General features: G+C 39.0%; 1 protein-coding gene across 4 annotated transcripts in view; it reads left to right on the forward strand.

Moving 5' to 3' along the window:
* Positions 1 to 22,399, forward strand: part of ATG10 (autophagy related 10) — a 330,308-nt gene that overhangs the window by 18,792 nt on the left and 289,117 nt on the right. For 3 of the 4 annotated variants that reach the window (XM_088796595.1, XM_088796597.1, XM_019746380.3), the window contains exon 4: positions 2,138 to 2,224. In XM_088796595.1, coding sequence (XP_088652721.1) covers positions 2,138 to 2,224 — 87 coding nt within the window. Of the gene's footprint in view, positions 1 to 20; positions 246 to 2,137; positions 2,225 to 22,399 lie in introns of those variants that run through there. The other variant, XM_088796596.1, reaches the window with a different exon arrangement.

Raw genomic sequence — 22,399 nt, forward strand, 5'->3', positions numbered from 1 at the left:
TCTTCCCAAGAATAAATTTTGGAGAGTCCTATTTGAAACAAAGAGGGAGTTTGGGGGGAGAGAAAAGTTGGTTGGTTCCAGGGCGGCCGCCCAAAGAAGCCAGGAACAAGATGTTTGCAGTTACCACGCAGCCTGCAAGCCTCAGCCGGGTGCAGAGATGGAGCAAAGTAACTTGAAAGCTCTCCTCTCCGCGCCCTGTGCCTGCAGCTTCCCCCCCTAACGCGCGCCCAGATCCAGCGCCGGTGGTAAGAGCCGTAGCTCGACTACAGTAATTCCCCAGCTCGGGCGGCTTGAAACTGCTCGGGCTGAATAGCATTTGCTGTTCCGTCCTGCGGCCGCCTCCCGCCGCTGCTGCCGCGCTCCCTGCAAAGCAGCTCTCATTATCCCGGAAGTTGTGCTGACACAGTCTCGCTGCCACCAGAAGTTTGTCAACATCAAACTTATCCTGTGTGGTGTACGCTCACCTTCCACGAGTATTTAATCGAGCAAACAAACAAACCCAAATAAACCTGCCCGTGATGTCATGCTTTTTTTTTTTTTTTATGCTTTCCTGGAAGGCTGGGGCTGTTAGGAATGTGCTGGTGGGCACGGACAGTGCCTGTGGGTTTCTGGGGGAGATAAAGGATGGCTCCCAGGGTAGGGATGGGGAAGGGGATGCGTAGGGATGTGCAGGCTGTTGGGGTTGGGCACAGGGAAGCGGGGGAGGGCGCTGGGGCTGGGGTGCGGCAAATTGGTCCTGCAGCCTGTTGGTGGCCGAAGGGTTGGAGGATGCACCGACCGGGGCGAAGGTTGTTGCTTTGCGTCCTGATCCGGCAACAAAGGTTACCTGGAAGCGATAGCGAGGCAAAGCCGGTGAGGGGGTGGCGTGGCAGGGTGACTTTCCACACTCCTGCAGGACATTTATACAGACACTTAAGGGATCTTTCGGAATAAAGGGCATTAGAGTCAAAATGTATTTCGAGGTTTCAACATAAAAGAAATCTTTGCTTTTGAGGGCAGGGATGTTACCACCTTTTCTGTCTTTTGATAGGTCTGTTCTGGTACCTTGATTACACTATTCAGTCTAAAGTGACTCCTTTCCCTAAGCTACGTTTCTGGGTTTAGTTAGAGTTGCTGCTACCCAGTTTGGGTGTTTGTGGTTTCCAGTTGCTCTCCCCCACCCCCCACCCCCCACTAAGATGCTGCTGTCCCCTCCCACCCTCCCAGTGTTGGAGGACTCTGATTAACACTTTGTATTCTGTACTTTCATCGGGACTCCTTGAATCCTGCTCAGACTGCTGGAGAGGACAAGGCCTGACTTGCAGAGTTGTGACCCCAGGCATTCATGAAGTAGTGCCACCTGGGGACCACAAGTTTTCATGGAGGAGCTGGAAACTGACATTAACTTTGTATCTAGTTTGGAAGGCCACAGACTATATTCAGACCTAGGAAATCAGAGACAGGGTTGAGGTATCCCCCTTGTAATGTCATGTCAGATATGGATGGCTGAAAGGGTTTAGTACCTCTAAAGTGGGCAACCCAAAGTCTGTTGCTTTGAATTGGAAATCTGTCCATTTGTGGCTGCAGCAAAATTCTTCTCTACTCTTCAATAATAAGTCAGAGTGAATAAATATCTCTGAAGAGAATGCTACCCATTATCCCACTATGATATTGTGGGGGTAAAGAAACAGGTTTACTTTATTTAGGGAGCCAGGTACTGAATTGACACTTTTTGTTGGTACGCTGTTAGTAACCATGGTTTTAGAAAAATTATGTCTACAATCATGTATCTTTGATAATAAGAAGCAAGATTCTTCCCTCTACTTTTCAAACTGCCCTAAACAGGAAAACTGTACTAGTCCCAAAGAGCCAGTTTACCTTAAACACAAAACCAAAAATCAAAATCTAAAGAAAATGCAACTGAGGTGTTTCTCAGGGACTAGAAGATACTTGTGGCAAACATAAATCACACAGATTCAAATACAGTTACAGAGGAGGAAATTAAAAAAAACACACACACACATAAAGAAATGTGTTTTCTTGAAAGTTTAGGTATTCACTAGTGAATTTTCCCATTGGCCATGCCTGAATAATTTCCCTGAATTATTCAGACTTCATTGGGTGGTATTTTAATTTTTACTTATTTATTTCCTTACAGTCTGCAAAGTACGACTCAACATTGTTGTACCTCATTGTGGACATGAATCAAGGAAGGACATGTGGGGGATTCCATTTCCATTTCCAGGTGTGTGAATTATTTGCCCTGGTTGTTAATCTGTGCTAGTGTAAGAAACCTGACTTACAAAGGCTGGAGGACTTCTACAGAGCATGGTATTATATTGTTTCTATGGCTGGGCTTATTTACAAATAAAACTGTTTTGCATTTCTGTGCACAATTTCCTAGTTGCACAAGGATAATTTTCAGAGTTTTCAGTTTCTAGTCCTGGAATGGGAGCGGTAAACATGAGGAAACAATTTCTTTTTACAGTGATGTGAGCTCTATGCTCATCTGGATTTAGTTACTTCATAAGGTAAATATCACTAAATGTGCACTGAGATCTTTGGGGATCTAAGGTGCTGGATGGGTGAAAATAGTCTACTGTAAAATCATAAAGAATGACAATCAAATTCATTTGCAGAGCTAATTGGGTCAACTATGGTATTCTTTAAAGTGGAAATTAATTCGAACATTTTTTAAAAAGTATTTTCAGTTTACTTTTGGTTACGTTTAGGTTATTTTAGTCACTATGATTTTTAGAATTTTACCCCAAGAATTCAATTAAAACAAACCCTTCTGAAAAACATAGACCCTCCTATGAACAATGTCCTTTAATGAAAACATAGGTTTTGAATTTCATGCTAAATACATTTTTAAGTAATGAAATTCTTGCAATTATTTGTATTTAAAGGTGAAATATCTGTACAGATAATGGCCAAAGCTAACTAAACTGCTTTAAAAATTACTTCATATTAAAGAAGTTCATGAATAGCACAATACTGCCCCTGCCTGCCTCAGGAAAACAAATATGTTGACTTTATTCTCCTAAAATAACAACTCTTAGTTACTAATGGTTAAAATAATTTTATTGTTAAAAAATATTGTGCATAATGTAGTTTTTGCAATTCGTAAGCCTAGAGCCTGTCTACTAAACCTAGATCTCTCTCACAAAACCAAGCATATTTTATCTTTTTACATATCTGAATGCTGTTTCTTTTGATTAATTTGCCATCTCAAGATATTTTGTTATCATTTTTCTAAGTTCCCCTCCCCTGTCATTTCAGTAGCTCACATGAATGACTCAGGATTTTCAGAACTTCATTTATATTTGGTATATAGATAATGGCGTCATTAGTCAGCGCTTCCATTCATCTAAATTTGTCTAAGCATATTGGAAGCTGCCCATGAAATTTTCCAGTGAACGTGACAAATGGATGTCAATCAAGTGGCCCCACCCATTTCAATCTTATTTTGTATGATGTGTAAATGTTTGTGTATATTTCTTCTACAAAGATGGGTTATTTTTTTATCTGGACATCTGGCTGCTAAGGCAAGTTTCCCAGGCGGATCACTGGTTGGCATCAGACTAAATTTGTAAAATTTAATACCAAATGAATGACGAAATAAAAGAAATAGTATATAAAATTAAATAATGGAAGAGTCCATGTCCTTAAGAGAAATAATTTTTGATGCCCTAAATTAGAAGATTCTATAGTTTTGCTTCAAATGAATTTGTAATGAGAAAGGTAAAATCATTTCAAATAAGCCAGCAAATTTGGGTCAAAATGAAAGCAGTTCTGAGAGAGAAAGAAAGAGAGATATTCCTGCTTCCCATAGAGCTGGTTGGGTTTTTCAGTCTATGAGAAAAAAAATGTGTGTGTGTGTGTGTGTGTGTGTGTGTGTGTGTGTGTGTACACACACCATACTACACTAGAGTCTGGTGTCCTACTTGTATTCCTTCTTTGCTTATAAAAATCTGTCCACTCTCTAGTGCTATTTGGTAGATGAATGTGTTTGTTCGAATTTGATGCCAGTTTTAATCTGAGATTACTTTTACTGCATTTGGAATCTATTGCTATTTTATAACCTGTAACATGTTTTTACATATTTAAGAGTGCTGCCACTACTGTAAAGAAATTTTGTGTTGATATTATAATTAATTTGTGTGTTTCACCCAAAAGTGCAGTATGCTAAGATTAGATAGTAAATATTCTAAAATCCAAAGTAGGTTATTAAGCCCTTGATGGTAATTGTAGTTTTATGGATAAAAAATATTTTTAACATTTTCATACAGCATAGAAGTGTAGTTTGTTGTTGTTTTTCCCCCCAAAAAAGTTGTTATGGAATTTCTTTGTCCATAAGAATATTAAAGAAAAGTTTATCATTTGAAGTTATTTGACTTGGAAATGCTTTTGAGTGAAGCGAATCTTTACACCCAGGACTACATATTGCAATTTCACTTACCATTATCTTTGACAGGCTGTTTGATTTTACTCCTGTGACCCAAAGAATTTTTAGTGACTTTTTAAAAGTAGTATGTGGAAAGTATCTCCAGCTCATTGTGAATGAGGGAATTTGATAAATACTGCTGTAAATGACCGTTTACTCCATGACTTACGTAATAAGTAGGTGCGAAAAAGAAGCTGTTGACTAAACTGTGGGTCGAAAGTTTAGGATATCATTTAATTGTGGCTGTAGTTAGAGTCATTGTGGCAATTACATTTAGCATTCAATATTTTTTTTTTTGTCTACTGGTGCTTTTCTTTCCAAATTTGCTGTATATGAAGGTACAGATGATATTTTTCTAATTGCCTATTCTGCAAACTAAACTTGCTTTCTAAAAACCAGACCGGGCACCTCTTTCTGTTTACATATGCATACAAAGAATCCTAAATTAGAAAAAAACTGGCTCTCTTGCTTATGATTTTGGAAATAAAGCCTTATTTTTTTATACATAGATTTATATTGAAGGCCTAGCTACCTTTTTTTTTTTTTTTAGAGGGAAAGAGCAGTCTTGGTTTTGTTAATAAGCAATACTAATCCAGCTCAGAACTACTATTGGGAATTAGATATGGAATGGTTCAAGCTGTTCTGACTTAAATTTTCAGATATGTAACATATGTGATGGCCACCCACTTAGTGGTTAAATAGTATGTTTACTTTTCTACAATTTTCTGAAGCCATTCGACTTTGGAGATTTAACTATGGCATAAATCTCTGTGCTCAGGAACTTGGTGTGGGAATTTTAACATAGCAGGAACTCCAGCGTTGACTCTGTCAGTCTTTTCTCCAAGTCAGTGGGTGGTTCTTTCTCCCTTCCATGTACTTGACTCTTCCTCTCCCTTCAGGCCACACTCCTGTGGTGTGCCCCCCTCCCCAACCCCCACACCCCGCCTGTCTGGAGCACCCAGAGGCAGCTGTTAAATGGCTGTATAGTATCCTAGGGGTATAGTTTAACAGGTTCAGCCTCACATACAAGCCCTTTGAGGCTATAATTAACTAGGTTGCCCCCCCCCCCCTTCCGTAAGGCTATATTTAGCTAAAGGATCTTAAGGATGGAGAGGTTCTGGAAGAGTCCTGTAAGCTGAGGCGGCATTCAAGTTATGGTTCCTGAAGAATCCACAGCCCAGGGCCCAAAGGCCCTTTAAAATGTTTCATGATCTCTCAAAGGCTCTGAGGGAATTCCTAAATGCCTTTACAAGTCCCAGCACCCTTCCTTCTTATACAGCCAGTGTTTGCAATCACTCTGGGCCCATTCCCTTAACAAGGGCATGAAGAAGCTTTTGGGTAGGCTTGGAAAAATGTCAAGGATGGATGTTTCTCATCCCACTGTTCCAAGGAGAAGATTGGAGGATGGGCGGATGAAGGGACAGATACCCGCTGCAGACACTTGACAACATCTGGGCAGAGAGCCAAGCCCTGGGCCAAGCACTGGACGCAGCTTCAGACACCGGGCCCATGCCCAGGGCACTCAGTGGTTTGAAGCTGGCACAAAAAGAACACTCCTGCCGGCAGGCAACTGAGTTGAACAGATTGGGAAAGAGCAAAAACAGGCTGCCCAGTAGGCTGTCTCCCCAGCCTAGAGCTTCCAGTTGTCATTGGCAACCCAGGGTAGAGCAGATTCTGGGTTTCCTCCTGCCTGGGGTGCTGGTGGGGGTGAGACTAACTCCCGTGAGTGTACAGTGCACAAAGACCCAGCACGAGAAGACACGGAGGAAAAGTCTGGCATATACCCAGCTGGGGAGAACCCTTCATCAACAGGATTCCCAGGTCAGCTTGTCTAGGCTCTGGACTGCCCTTTGAGAGTGAGAGCTGATGCTTTTTCATTTCTATAAAATATTAGAACTTCCTTGCCCCAGGATTTAGCTCAAGAAGTTTCTTTGCGAGAGTAAGGTGGAGAGCAAAATGTTCTTATCCTCTTTTTTCATTTCTCCTATTTAGTACTTACCCTGTTTATAAGAAAAAGACGAACTGAAGACTGTGATCCATCCCCCTCCTGTTGCTATAGCACAGCATAGCATACTGATATTTTTGATATGTTAAACCCCTGCCGTTATTTCTTAGGGGCTAAAAGTTGAGAAGTCAGTCTCACTTCCTTGCTCCTAGAGAAAGGCAAAATAGTTCTGAGTTTTATTAGAGGATTCTGGACCCTTGGGAACCCAGACATTACATTGGAGCCAAGTTTCAACAAGATAACAAAGAAGAGAATTAACCTTTGGATTTGCAGAAATCCAAACGGGCTTCAGGTTAATAGTAGGGGATTTCAGCTGGTGGCTCCTATAATTAACAGAAGAAAAAACAAAACCAGAAAAACATGCTTTTTTCTTTTCTCTTTGCATGAGACATGACAGTAAAACTCAGCAGTCACCTTAGACCTGAACCAGCATCTTAGGTGGGGAGGGGAGGCATATGCTCAGGAATCTGAAGTCTCAACAAGTTTCGCCAGTGATTTTGTACGTTCTGAATTTTGAGTGCCGCAGCCACACGGCCTAAGAATGATGTCATCCTTCCATTATCCCAAATCACGAAGGCAAGTAAAGATTTCATCTAAAACCAGTTCTCTGTTATTTTGGGGAGCACTCTCATTTTGTGGCACATTTTCCTTCCTAGATGCCTTCACTTAGGAATTTTACATTGATTAACACTTGGCAGCAGTGGGTTACTGAGAGGTTTTAATCTGGGTATACATAATTCTAACAGAAAAAAAAAATTATGCTGTTCACTTTTGTAAGTGCTTAGATATAGTATCCCCATTTTAAAGATGGGGAAACTTGGGCATAGAGGGGTCAAGCAACGTTCCCAAGGTCAAGAAGAGTGGCAGAGCCAGTTTCAAACCCAGGCATGTAGCATTATAATCCCTGTACCTTATCATTCTGCTCTAAGCAAGCAACTTAATATCTATAAAATTTAATTTCCTTGTGGCTAACATAGGGACAAAACCTACCTCAAAAAGGTGGGAGGGTTAGATATTTAGTGAGTAAAGCTCACCTATGAGTCACGTAATAGTCACTCAATAAATGGTTGACTATTACTCTTACTATTACCAAGTGATACAGTAAACCAAATAGTGGATATCCACACAGAGATAACCAGTAATTGACTGGACTTTCTGAATCGGTTTCATGGTTATATTTTATTGGGCCTGCCCACCTAGTTTATTCTTATTTTGTATAAGAAAGTCATTTCCTGGTCTCTATCCAGTGCTCTGATTTGGGACCACGATAAATGAGAGGTGAACAAATCACAAGGCTAGAAATCTATTACTGGTTTATCTAACGCCAATCTGGGTGAAATCTGAAAATCATTTTTAAACACCCAAGATAACTGGCTGAATTTTTCTTGACTAATGTATACAACATCTAATGAAAAAATTTAAAGCAGCTATGATGCCACATGGCATCTCCAGAGCTTTGAAGTCCATTTTAAGAAATGGATTTGGTTACATTATTGCTTTATTAAGGCCATAAAGTTGGTCTGCCTCACATGGTTCATCTCCCCAGACAGACTTTCCAACATGCTGCCCACACGTTGTTCTCTATGGTGGAATATACCTTCTCTCTCTTCCTGGAATGCTCCAATTCATTCTGCAAGACCACATCTCAAACGTTACCTTCTGAAGTCCCTCCATCCCACTTTCCCAAGGAGAATTACTCTCCTCTGTGCTCCCACAAAACACGGTTACACTTCATTTATGGTTCTATTACAAGATACATCTTTGCCCATGTCAGGAACCAGCAGAGCCAATGGCACATTTTAAGTGCAATATAAATGCTTGTTAAATGAATGAAAAGTTTTAAATGGTGCCGGTTTTTTAATTTATTGAAAGGAATTTGATTGTACATAGTCATCTGACTGGTTTTCAGTGAGCTGACGTAGGAGTTCTTAGTTAGTCACTGTGATGGAAGAAATGAACTCAAAGAAATGAACCTACTACCTTCATGTACAAACATTCTGCTCTCATCTGTAGTGATGGAAGTCATGCTTAAGAACCTGACCTTGGACAGGTTAAAGAGAACAAACAAACACCAGCAGGAATGATGACTGCAGTTGCATTGTTGGGGTAGAAATCCAGAGTAGATGACCTTGGCTTAGCGTCCTAGCTGAGTTTGGAGTGAAAGATGGCCTTGGAACATGTTAAGACCAGTAATGTCTGTTATTCAATTTTCACTTGTCCCCTATTTGAACAATGCCACATTTTCCCCTTCCTTACTCCCAAACTTTCTATGAAAATTCTACTCTTCACAGCAGTCTTGGGCTAGTGGTGAATAGAGAATTAAGGGAGAGAGTAAAGTAAAGTAAGGCTTTTTCTTCATTTCTCGTTGTCTAAGACCAGCACTTAATCAAGAAAAATAGTGGCCTGCAGTTCTGTGTGGTGACCAGTGGTAGAATGAATGGGTATTCTGGGCCCTGCGTACGCTGACCATCACCTTCCTTTCCAGCATTACCCAGCACAATGCATTCTCTGTTTCTCTTTGCTCCAACCACCCAGTTCTTATTCTTGATGTGCGCCTCCTTATAGAGACTTTGCGTATGCTCTTCCCTTTGCCTAGGGAGCTCTTCCATTACTTTTTTGTCAAATTCTCTCTCAGCTCAATTATCATTTACATGGGGAAACTTTCCCCACCCTCCTTGACTCCGTCAGTCTCCTCTTGATAGCTTCTTCTTAGTAGCATGTATCATAGTTGTAATTTTATATTTATGTATAAGACTATTCCATTGATGTCTGTTTCCTCTCTGGTCATAAGCTCTATGAGAGCAAAGAAACTTGTTTGTTTGGGCACCATTATGTCCCCAGTTTCTAGCAAAATGCCAAACACAAAACAGGTCTCAATGAGTACTTGTTCAATTAAGTCAGGCAAAGAAGCAGGCTTCGATGTGGACTGAATCAGAAGCACACATGAGGAAAAACTATTTTCCCCCAAAGATATTAAAGTAGGTGACCCCTGAAATGGAAGGCAGCAGGTTACTTGGGTTCTACATCCATTCACTGAGTCCCTCCTGTGTGTCAGACTGCGCTAAGTCTTAAGGATGAATGAGACACTGAGCGTTGCCCTCATGGTTTCTTTAAAGCTTATCTTAATTATGTGTAAGCTAGTGATAATGATGGTGATAATACTGTAAAAGTGAATGTTAATGTGTATAGTAGATTGAGCATCTACTACATACCAGATATAGTATAATGTAGGCACCTTCATCAATTCACCTGATTTTCATACAACCTATGACGTAGGCATTTTATCATATCTAATTTGTAGGTGAAGAAATAGGAGCCTCAGAAAAGTTAAATGTCTTCCTCACGATTACTCATCTAAAGCTGGAATTCAACCAGACTCTGGTTTGGTTGAGTTTTAAGACTGTATGTTTGGATATTAATGATAGGAATAAAAGTCAGGCAGAAGTGAATTTGAAATCCCCCTAATATCTCAAATTCAATATCCTAGTCTCTGACCACAACTTTCTGTCCTCCCGAGTCTGTCTTTCTCTCAATCCCAACCCCAATCAACCTCAGAGAGACCTAGACCTTCAGTTTCTTCTTCTCCCTTCTATCCATTGACCTCCTTCCAATCGCGCTTTTGTCCTGGGCTTTCATGAAGTCTTGATCCCCTCGTAGCCTGTTTTTCTATTTTTTTTTTCTATTTTTCACTGCATTCATCAGGGAAATCTCAATGCCATGATTAACCTCCTTTGTTCCTGCACAATTTGATCCTTACATCACTCTCATGGAGTTATTATGAGAATTAAATGAGTCAGTACATGCACTGTCTAGCAACAGTCTAGCACATACATAGTGTTATTATTTTTATTTACCCCTGAGTAGCTAAGCACTGTTGGGTACAATCTTGTCTCTGCTGACTTAGTCAACCTCAGGTGGATCCTTATTGTTTCTGCCTGTCAATCTTGTTACTTGGCAAAGTTAAGCTCATATATGTGTGTGTGTGTGTGTGTGTGTGTGTGTGTGTGTGTGTGTGTATACATATATATATATATATATATATATATATATATATATATATATATATATATATACATAAATGTGTATATATATGTTAAAGATTTTTATTAAAATATGTCTAACATACATTATATTAGTTTCCGGTGTACACCATAGTTATTCAATAGTACCCCTCTGGCACTATACAGAGTTATTACCACATTACTGATTATATTCCCTATGCTAAAGAAGCGATCACCATGATAAGTCCTGCAACCATCTGACACTGTACCACGCTATCACAATATTGACTATATTTTCTATGCTGTAGGAAATGTACTTATTTGTTTTATATCTGGAATTTTGAACCTCTTATTCTTTATCTTTCCCCCCATTTAAAACGTTTTTTCAATTAGAGTTGACATTCAGTATTGTTTTATATTAGTTTCAGGTGTATAGCATAGTGTTAAACATTTATATAATTTATGAAGTGATTTCCCCTAACTGGTACCCACCTGGCACTATACATAGTTATTACCATATTATTGATTATATTCCCTATACTTTATATCCCCATGACTACCAATTTGGATTTCTTAATCCCTTTTTCAGCCTGCCCCCAACTCTCCTCCCATCTATCACAGTGATAGATCTAGTACCATGTTTCCCCAAAAATAAGACCTAACTGGACAATCAGCTCTAATGCATCTTTTGGAGCAAAACTTAATATAAGATCTGGTCTTACATTATATTATATAAGACCCAGTCTTCTATTATAGTAAAATAAGACTGGTCTTATATTAATTTTTGTTCCAAAAGACGCATTAGAGCGTCTTTCATGGGTCTTGTTCCAAAAGACGCATTAGAGCGTCTTTCATGGGTCTGGGTAGGACTTATTTTTGGGGAAACACAGTACCCATCTGACACCATACAGTTACTACAATATTATTGACTATATTTCTTATGCTATACCCAACATCCCCATGACTACTGTGTAACAACCAATTTGTGTTTCTTAATCCCTTCCCCTTTTCACCCACCTCTAAACCCCTCCCACATGGCACCCATCAAAATATTCTCTGTATCTATGAGTTTGTTTCTGTTTGTTTATTTTGTTCTTTAGATTCCACTTATACATGAAATCATATGACATTTGTCTCTCACTGTCTGACTTACTACACTCAGCACAATACCCTCTAGGTCCATCCATATTGTCACAGATAGTGAGATTTCCTTTTTAATGGCTGAGTAATACCGCATTGTATATATGTACCACCTCTTCTTTATCCATTCATCCATTCGGGGACACCCAGGTTGCCTTCATATCCTGGCTATTGTAAATAATGCTGCAATGAACATATGGATGAACATGTCCCCTAAAAGTAGCATTTTGGGTTGTTTGGATGAATACCCAGAAGTGGGATTACTAGGTCCTTCTTTGTCTCTTGTTACAGTCTTTGTTTTAAAACCTATCTTATCTGGTGTAAGTGCTGCTACTCCAGCTTTTTTCAGTTTGTTTCCATTTTCATGAAACATCTTTTTCTATCCCTTTACTTTCAGTCTGTATATGTCTTTCAATCTAAAGTGAGTCTCTTGTAAGCAGCATATGTAAGGGTCTTGTTTTCTTATCCATTCAGCGCCATGTCTTTTGATTGGAGCATTTAAGCTATTTACACTGAAAGTAATTATTGATAGGTATGTAGTTATTCTCATTTAATTATTCATATTTTTATTTTATTTTTTTCACCTTAACTAAGTCCCTCTAAGATTCCTTGTAATACTGCTTTGGTGGTGATGAACTCCTTTAGCTTTTTCTTGTTTGGGAAGCTCTTTATCTGTCCTTTGATTCTAAATGATAGCTTTGCTGGGTAGAGTAATCTTGGTTGTAGGTCCTTGCTTTTCATTACTTTGAATATTTCCTGCCAACCTCTTCTGGCCTGCAAAATTTCTGAGAAATCAGCTGACAGTCTTATGGGAGCTCCCTTAAGTAGGGGAGCTAAAGTAGGTAACTAACTGCTTTTCTTTTGCTGCTTTTAAGATTCTCTCTTTGTGTTTAACCTTTGGCATTTAATGATGATGCGTCTTGGTGTGGGCCTCTTTGGGTTCCTCTTGTTTGGGACTCTGAGCTTCCTGGGCTTGTATATCTATTTCCTTCACGAGGGCAGGGAAATTTTCAGTCATTATTTCTTCAAATAGGTTTTCAATTCCTTGCTCTCTCCCTTCTCCTTCTGGTACCCCTATAATGTAAATGTTGGTATGAGGTTGTCTCAGAGGTCCCTTAAACTCTCCTCAATTTTTTGGATTCATTTTTCTTTTTGCTGTTCTGATTGGGTGTTTTCTGCTACCTTGTCTTCTGAATTGCTGATTTGATCCTCTGCTTCATCTAATCAGTTGACTCCCTGTTGATTTCCATTATAGTATTTTTTGTTTCTGACCGGTTCTTTTTTATGTTTTCTGTCTTCATTTTTATGTTTTCTATTTCTTTGCTGAAGTTTGCCCTGAGATCCCTGAGCATCATTATAACCAGTGTTTTGAACTCTGCATCTGATAGATTGCTTGTCTCCATTTTGTTTAGTTCTATTTCTGGAGCTTTGTTCTTTTATTTACTTATTTATTTAATTTGGGACATGTTTCTTTGTCTCTCCATTTTGGCTGCCTCCCTGTATTTGTTTCTATGTATAAGGTAGGGCTGCTATGCCTCCTTGTCTTAGTAGAATGACCTTACATAGGAGGTGTGCTGTGGGCTTCAGTGGCACAGTCTTCCTGGTCACTTGAGCCACACACTTCAGATGTGTCCCTTCTATGGGTTGTATGTGCCCTCCTCTTGTAGTTTAGCCTTAGTTGCTATCTGCATGTCGATAGGAGGGATTGACCTTTGTGCTCATTGGTTGTAAGGACTGGGTGTGACTACAGTAGAGGAATTGTTGTGCAGGAGCTGACCTACAGAGCAGGATCTGCCTCAGAAGGATTCTGGTGCCTGCCCCATTGGCCCCTTGGGTGTATTGTTTTTGGAGGCAGTTGGGTGATGCTCCAGCTCAACTAGAAGCTGGCCACTGGGGGCGACAGCCCCAGGGCCACCTGGGAGATGACCTGTTGCAGGTCAAGTTCAACCACAGCCAGTTCCCCACCTAGGGCCACCTGGCAGGAGCCACAAAGCAGTCCACAGATAGCCACTACCCTTGCCATGCTTGGAAGTTGCTTGAGAGCCCAAGCCATGAAGCAAGGCTGGCTGCTGCTAGTGCCGGGCTTTGGGCTGCTCAGTCAGAGGTATAGGACACACTCAAGCCAGATGCTGCTTGTCTGGGTTCCATGAACCTTTGAGAGACCCTAGGAAAGTCTGCAGCGTGAGCCAACGCAGGCAGTTTGTATGAAAAAGCTACTGAAAGTGGCTTGGGTATGCCCAAAAGTTGGGCAGGGTGTGGTCTCGAATCACCAGGGCATGATGAATGAATGGCATTAGCCAGCTTGATGGAGACTCAGATATGGCAGCCTTCTGCATCTGCATGCCAGGAAGGGGAAGGGCTCAACAAAGAAACAATAGCTTTCACCAGCTCCTCTATCTAGGAGAAAGCTGCTCCTCTAGCCCCCATCCTGAAGCCAGACAACTCAGTTCCCCACCATATGTCCCTACCACCTCTCCAGCTGCTGACCCAGAACTTGAGCTCAGAGCCAGTGATTCTGTTGGTAAGTCCTTTCACTGTCCCTTTAAGAGGAACACCTGGACTCCAGCCACCCTCCATCTTACTCAGTCACAATCTCTGTTGGATTTCATAGCCAGAAATTATGAGGACTTCTGTCCCCTGGGCTGGGGAAGGGCTAGGGCCTCTTGTTCCTCCAGGGTCGACCTCTGCAGCTGAGATAGCCCTCCCTATTTTTAATGGTTACACATGGGTATGGGACCAGCTCCTTCTGCGTCTCTGCCCCTCCTACCAGTCTCGAGGTGACTTCTTCTGCATGTCCTTAGTTGTAAGGCTTCAGTTCAGCAACATTTTTAGACGATTCTCAATGATGGTTATTTTGTAGCTTATTTGTAATTTTGATGTGGTCATGAGAGAAGGTAAGCACAGCATTTGCCTACTGTGCCATCTTGACCAGAAATGCTCCCATGAATTTTTAAAAGACTATTCCAAATCTCTATCTATCACAAGTCTTCAGTTCGACTCCCAAAACCCTTGCCATCATCAAATGACCTTGGCAGTTGACATCTCTTGTTTTTTGCTCAGCATGCATTCCCCTTTTATTCTGGCAGTAAAAGCCCCTATTCACCTTTCTTATATCAGTGGTTTAAATGGATGATCATAGTGATTTGTTCAGGGGTAGGAATTTGACCTAGTGTGAGCCAATCAAAATCTTTCCTAGGACCTTGGAAGCATGACTGGAAAGGAGACATTTTCTTCTCTTGAGATCAATTGTGCTAAGTAATGTAAGTAGGGGACAACAAAAACAAGAAGATCTTTATGACGTAACTTTGAGTGTCTATTCTAGCTGCACCTGATGACAGCATACTCATTTTAAGTTATGTGAACTAAAATATTTTCATTGTCTTCTTCCTTGAACTATTTGAGGTTGGTTTCCTCATTTGCAATTGAAAAAGTCCCAACAAAAGTACCCTGCTTCCTAATCACTGATAAAATGGAGTACAATACAATTGCTTTCCATGATGCCTGCTTCATCAGTACAAGTCTCCATTTTGTATCATTTATTCTTGACCCAATGCCACCCCCTTGTTAAAGATTCACCCCTAATTCTTTACCCCCATCTTATCCTCCTTTGTGTCTTCCAGACCTTAATGTCATATTTCATCCCTCTCTCTCCTCTCTCTTCAACTGTTCTCTTCCTACTGGTCCTTTGCTCTTAACCAATATTATGCTAATTTTCACCCCCCTTCTCTAACATATTCCATCTTTATCTTTCCTTTTCACCTGAACTATTCTGAATATTAATTATGTCATTCCCTCTACTTCCTTACCTTCCATTTCCTTCTCTGCTTACTACTTTCACATTCCACTGCCTTAGGGTCACCAGTGATTTTATATTGTCAGATCCAATGACATCTTTAGACTATGGCTAACTGGATCCCTCTTTCACATTTGACAATGTCTGTTACTTTTCAATGCTCTCTATCTAGATTCCAAGATGAGAAACTACTCCCTCCCAGTCCCCCTAAAACCTTCTTAGCCACTCCTCTATCTCCCTTACAAGTTCCTCTTCTGTCTGCTTCTTTTCTCATGCTACATACTCTCCTTGGGTGACCTAACTACTCTGTGGTTTTCATTTTTACCATATGCTGATGGCTCTCAAATCTATATATGCAAGTCCAATCCTGTGTTCTACCTGGAACTTCAAATATTTGCTGTGTTTTATACCTTAATGTTCCAAGGATATCTCAAATTCAACTTAATAAAAACAGAATATATTATCTTACTCCCAAATCTGCTTTCTCTGCTGTATTCTCTATCTCATTTTATAGTATCACAATTTCCCAGAGTTGCAAGCCCAAAATTATGAGTACCATTTTTATCTTCTGGCCTTCACGTCCCAATACCTTTGGGCTTCCAAAGTATTTATTGAGTCTGTTCCCTTCTTGTAGTAGACACTGATGGCCACCTGCCTGACAAACATGGTTGTTGCCATCTTCCTTGCTAACAGAATCCCAATTTTGCTCAGATAGCCACGTGATTCTGTATGTAAAGATATGTGTTTGAGGGAAAGCTGGCAACATTCTCTGTCCCAGCTTCAAAGGATGAGTCTTGATTTGTTTACTCTAAGCCAATCATGATAATTCTTGTAAAAGAATAACTCAGAAATATTGTTATCTGCATAGAAATATTTGACTCATATATGAGGGAAACAGTCATTAGATTTTGTTGTCATTGAACAAAGGCAAAACAGCAGGAGTTATGGGGTAGAGGGAGAAATAACCCCCTTTCCCCAGACATTTGGAGAACAGTAAATCTTGTTTTATATTTGGATAAACTGATTATCCAGCAGCTGCATTTGTTCACACTGCCACCACATTTTGCAAAATCCTTTTACCCTCTCTAGCTTCCACTAGCTGAACAAGTATCACTTTCTCTGAGAAATCTTTCTAGTCAACCCCCACCCCCTGCTATATACTAGGTATATTAGAAACCCTTCCTTTGTTTAGAGGGCAAAGTATGTGCTTCATGCTAAATGTAGACCTAGTTGGGTATGGTGGGATTTTGAAAAAGGAAAGAAAAGGCTACATTCATTGTCTCTGAGTAGTTGTGACTAAGGAACTTTGGTATTCTACAATTCTAAAGGTTTGATTACTTCATACACATCATTTCTGGTATGTGTGGTTCCTAAAGTTTTACTCCTAAATAACTCGAGAGAGATTCCCTTAGGAAACACACACAACTAGATCTGTCATTTATTTACCATTTTATTCAATACTTTGGAAGTGCTTTGTAATAGCCTTGTTAATAGATGCTTGCCTAGGGCAAGTAATAATTTATTGGACAAGGTATAAAGGTTCCCATTTTATTTATTTACTACCGTATATGTTGTACAGAGAAAAACAACTCACAGAGCTTCCAATTTTTCCCTAACTTTTTATTTTGAAAAATTTCAAGTACAATAAAAACTCATCATACCCTTCACCTAGAATCACCAGTTATTAATATTTTTCCATATAAGCTCTCTCTCGCTTCTTCCCCTCGACTTTTCCCCGACATGAACACACACATACACACACCACACTTTCTTATGACTGAACAGTCTGAAAGTAAGTTGCGGACATCATGACTTCACCCTTTTATCCTTCTACATGTGTCTCCTAAGAGTAAGGGCAGCCTCCTACACAACTGCAACGCCACTGTCATACTCAAGGAATTTAGCATTTATATAATAGAATTATCTAGTATGTAGTTTATATTAAAATTTCCCTAAAATTCCCCAATCTGAGTTAGTTTTTTCTCACCTGGATCTTATCAAGCATCATGCATTGCATTTAGTTTTTATGTCTCTTTAGTCTTTTTTTTATCTAAAACAGTTCCTCCACTTTTTAAAAAACTTTCATGTCATTAATATTTCTGAAGAATTCAGACCCATCATTTTGTAAAATGTCCCATGACATATATCTGATAGTTGCCATATAGTTGCATTCAGGTTAAGCATTTGTGGCAAGAATGCTACAAAAGAGCTATTTTCTTCTCAGTGCAGAGTATGAGAAGGTTGCTCCATTATTGGTGATGTTCAATTTGATCATTTTTCTCTCTTTTTTTGTACACTTCTCAAGTGAATCATTTATTATGGAAACCTCATAGCAATGAGGCCAATATCTCCATTTATTGAGCATTTAGTAAAGTGAAATGGAGAATAAGGTAATTATTTAAAAAAAATACTTTAAAAATAAAATGTCCAGGCTTCAATAATCTGGATATTTTCATTAAATTTTTTTTAACATCTTAGGAAACAGAATTATCTGCACTTGTGTCTCAAATCTGTAATTTTCTTTGTTCACACAGATCTAACCAGCTAATAGCATCCATTTATCTCCAATTAGCAGATCAGCACAAAATATAAATGGCTTAAAAGCAGCACAATATAGTGGAAAAAAGAGATTAATCTAGAATGCAGAGATGTCAAACTTGCCTCATGACCTTAAGCAAATCATGTGCTCTTCCTGGGCCTCAGTTTTCTCTTCTGTATAATGGAAAAAACTGGACTTCAGGATCTTTAGAATTGTATCATTTTAAAATTCATTCATATCTGTAGTTAACTGCCATATACTCTGAATCATTTTGACTCCTACTTATAAATGTTTACGCCTTGTGCAAGATCAAATTAACTTAATGTTTTTTTCCTGGTGGAAATAACAGAATTTTAGGAATAAGAAGGAACTATGGAAATTATTTCATCAACTTCCCACCAGATTTGGGAATCCCATCCTATTGGTAGCCATCTGGTCTGTGCTTGCACACTTTAGGTGATGTGGTAGCAATTACCCGAAGCAAAGTGTTTGTGTGTAGACTCTGAAGTTCTGCCTCAGCCATTTTAGATCCTTCTTGATGATCCATGAAGTCCCCAGACTCACTAGCTTAGCCTGTTCGGGCTGCTGTAACAAAATGCCACAGACTGGGTGGCTTATAACAACAGAAATGTATTTCTCACAGTTCTGAAGGCTAGGTAGTCCAAGATCAGATGCCAGCATGGTGTGGCCTCATGAGAGCTCTCTTCCTGGCTCATACTTGGCGCCTTCACTGTGTCTTCTGATGGGAGAAGGGAAGGGATCGCTCTCAGGTCTCATGTAAGGGCACTAATCTCATTCAATAGGTTCACCCTTCTGACCTAATAACCACCTGAAGGCATTAGGATTTCAGCATATTAATTTTGGGGGCACACAAATATTCAGCCTATAGCACTCACCTTCTCTGGACTTCAGACATCCCTTCCTTCACTCTCCTTCAATAATGCACTTGTGCATCTATACCTGGATCGCTCAGCTATTGTCTGCCTCTGCGATCTGGCTTTCTGGTCTTCTCCCTTTTCATCACTCCTTCCAACTTTCTCGTTGCTCTTGAATAACATTGGGATGTAAAAATCCCTGGAAACCTTCCTACCTCCCTATCTAGTCCACCAATTCCTTACGACTATATTTATATTTTGCCCAACCTGGTCAATCACTTCAGCATTGCCCTTACAACTTCCTCAACACCCACAGCATTTCTAATTATACCAGGTGTACTTTTACATTTATTTATATGCCAAATACTGAACAGCATAGATGCATAATATAGAACAGCATAGAGGCATAATATAGAATAGGAAAGCAAAGTATCAATTTGTGAAGACTGTTGTGAGTGTACACTTTTTAGAATAAAAATATGTATTTAATTATATTGTAGCCTGACCAAGCAAATACCACTGACCAAATCATATACTAGTCATATAGAATAATAATGGCAACTTTTTCAGCTGAAAAAGACACACCGGTCAATTTACTAATGTGAGATTGAAAATACACATGCGTAATCTTAAAGGCTTTAAAACACAGAGGACTGCAGACATGTGAGGTAACAAATATTTTCCCTGATGTGTAGTGACATGCTATGGTTTAAACTGGAGATGGAATACAATGACCGTAGCTCAAGAAATGTGACCTGGAGGGTTTGCATGGTTTTTTATTGTATTTTTAAGAGTAAATAAGTATATCATATTTCAAAACAACATGCTCTTAATGCTAATATAAATCATCGGTGCCTTTCTTCATATTTTACTCCCAAATGATTTCTTTGTAGGATCTTAATGTGCATAGTTATATTTAGAAATCAGAATAAAATATTAGCACTAGAAAAACTTCGTGATCATTCATTCTATAAGTGAGGGAATTGAAGCCCCATGGGGCAAAAATCACGTTTCCAAAGTAATACAGCTCTGGTGACTGAGCAACATCTAGAGTGTGGTTTCGAGGACGTGCAACTTTTCCAGTGATTTTCAAACTGGGCTCTTTGGGGATCCTGGTGGTGTGTCAGGACTACCTTATGGGAGAAAGTGGATGGTTCCTCACCTCCTTAAAGTCAAACCACACTACATTTGAGTGTTTTATATATTGTGGTTCTACTTAAAAATTTGAATTAGAGAAAAGGATCTTAGTCTTAAATGTATATATTTTTGAAAAATTGGCAACCATGCCTTCTCCATCCACATGGTGATTGAAATTTTTCCTTATAGCAACTACTCAATGTTAGTATGAGTTAGAATACTCGCTTTTTTGCATTAATGTATTTTTATTTAAATTGGTTCTTTAAGTAAATACATCATAAGTGTTTCTACAGATAAAGATGTAGATGCAGATAAAATGGAATAAAATCTTCTCTTTTGCTATATCTTCACAATCGGCAGCCTTCTCCTTGACTTTGCCAGCATGCTACCTAGCTATTTCAAAATGAAGAGAAATAAAATATGGTAGAAGCCATGAGATGAAATAAAAAAACAAGCAAGTTTAGGTTTCTATAAACTCACTTGGTGGGAGCCTAACGTATTGTTGTGTATAAATGTCTGGGAGCCTATCAGATTCATACTACCCTGTTTCCCCAAAAATAAGACCTAGCCAGACAATCAACTCTAATGCATCTTTTGGAGCAAAAAATAATGTAAGACCCAGTCTTATTTTACTATAAGACCGGGCCTTATTAACGTAATATAAGACTGGGTCTTATATTAATTTTTGCTCCAAAAGACATATTAGAGCTGATGGTCAGGCTAGGTCTTATTTTCAGGGAAACACAGTATTTTGTAGCAGCAATATTTATTTTCCCAGCTTTATTTCTTTTCAATAATTTCTTCCTTAAAGATACTAATGTCGATTGATATCAGATTAATAACAGCACACATTTTCCTAAGTTTTCTTGCATATTATATTAATGGTAAAATTCCCCTTTGTGACATTATGGTGATTGTAGCTATCCATGTCTTCGTGGGGTCATGAAATGGCCTATGTTTTAATCCCTGTGGGCTTTCTGACTTTCTAGTTAACTGACATTTTTAAAGTTAATTCGGACTACTTAGTGCATGAAATTTTTCATTAATCATTTCATCCTCCCTCAATTCTAAAGAGGATTTGATCCCCAAAATAAATTTGAAGAGACTTAAAAATATAAAATCCAAGCATGAACATGTCTTAAAGTGGTTGTTTTACCCATTTGGGACAAACTCAATTTGCCCAATGATGATTCACAAACATTCAGGATTCCCGTTATGAGCTTCTTTCCTTTATGAGAGCAATTAAGTTCCATGGAAATGGAAGCACATTTCAAAAATACCAAGAGCATGGATTTCTCTTAATTTTTTTTTTTAACTTTCACAGAAAATTCAGATTATCTGAGCTATAATTTCACTCTTTTGACACTTTAATAGGTATATAGCTTTCCTCAATCCAGCTGTTTTCCTTCACTACCTGTGGTGATGTGGTTGCAATATTTAAAACCAGAGGCATGCACTAAACTCTGGCAATAATGTTTCTAAACTAATCCAGCATGAGGAGAAAGGTGATTAGAAAGGAGACAGGTCCTAATGGAAGATGGATAAGCTATTTCTAGAAACTACCATTACTGCTGAAAAACTAATTGCTTTCCTCTTGCTTTTGGATATTTCCACCAGTTCAAGAAGGACAAAGTGTGAAGAAACTTCACCTTGCTACTACTTGTAATGTTTCTTTCCTGAAACTGCAGAGAGCTTTGGGTCTCCAAAGCAAATTTTTGAGACAGTAGACTAATGTGCTTAAGAGAGAAAAGGTGAAAGTGTTTTGTGTCTTGAATGATTAGATCAGTAGCTCATTGTTCACGTAACAAATATTATGTGGTTTCTGCAATGTGGTAGGCACTGCGCTAGATAAAAACAACTGAATATAGAATCATTGTCCTGGAGGGGTTACATATTAATCCTAATATGATTTAAGTAATAATAGGAGGTAAGAAAAATTACTATGGAAGTTCTAGGAGAAGGAATTCCTCTAAATATCACCCTAATGCCCTTTTAGGGCTCTGTAAAATTTGTTTTATGCCAGTTTTACTAAAACTAATATGAGGCTAGCAATTTGTTATGGGTATGGCAGATACTTTATCAATTTTTAAGTTCTATGAAGTTTAGTATAATATACTAATAATACGAGCGTCATGAGATCTAGGAATATGTGGGCTGATGGCTGAAAGCAAGAGCCTAGGAGCTATCCAAGTGATTGTTCTCCAAGGCAGGGTATTGCAGGGAGAACGTAGGTTTTGATCCAAATCCAAGTTCTTCCAGTTATTAATTGAATTAACAGAAACAGGTCACTTCATTTTCCTTAGTTTTTGTATCCTTATGTGTAAAACAGAGCTAAAAATAATACCTGCCTCATGAGGTTGTTATGAAAAATCGATTGAATTATACATGTGAAAGCACTCTGTAAATTTGAAGTCTAATAAAAAAATTATTTTTTATAGCAAATACACACATGTCCATTCATCAACATGGAAACAATATTGCTG

The sequence above is a fragment of the Rhinolophus sinicus genome, chromosome 3 (assembly GCF_057876585.1).
Source record: "Rhinolophus sinicus isolate RSI-liver-muscle chromosome 3, RSI-T2T, whole genome shotgun sequence".
NCBI lineage: Eukaryota > Metazoa > Chordata > Mammalia > Chiroptera > Rhinolophidae > Rhinolophus > Rhinolophus sinicus.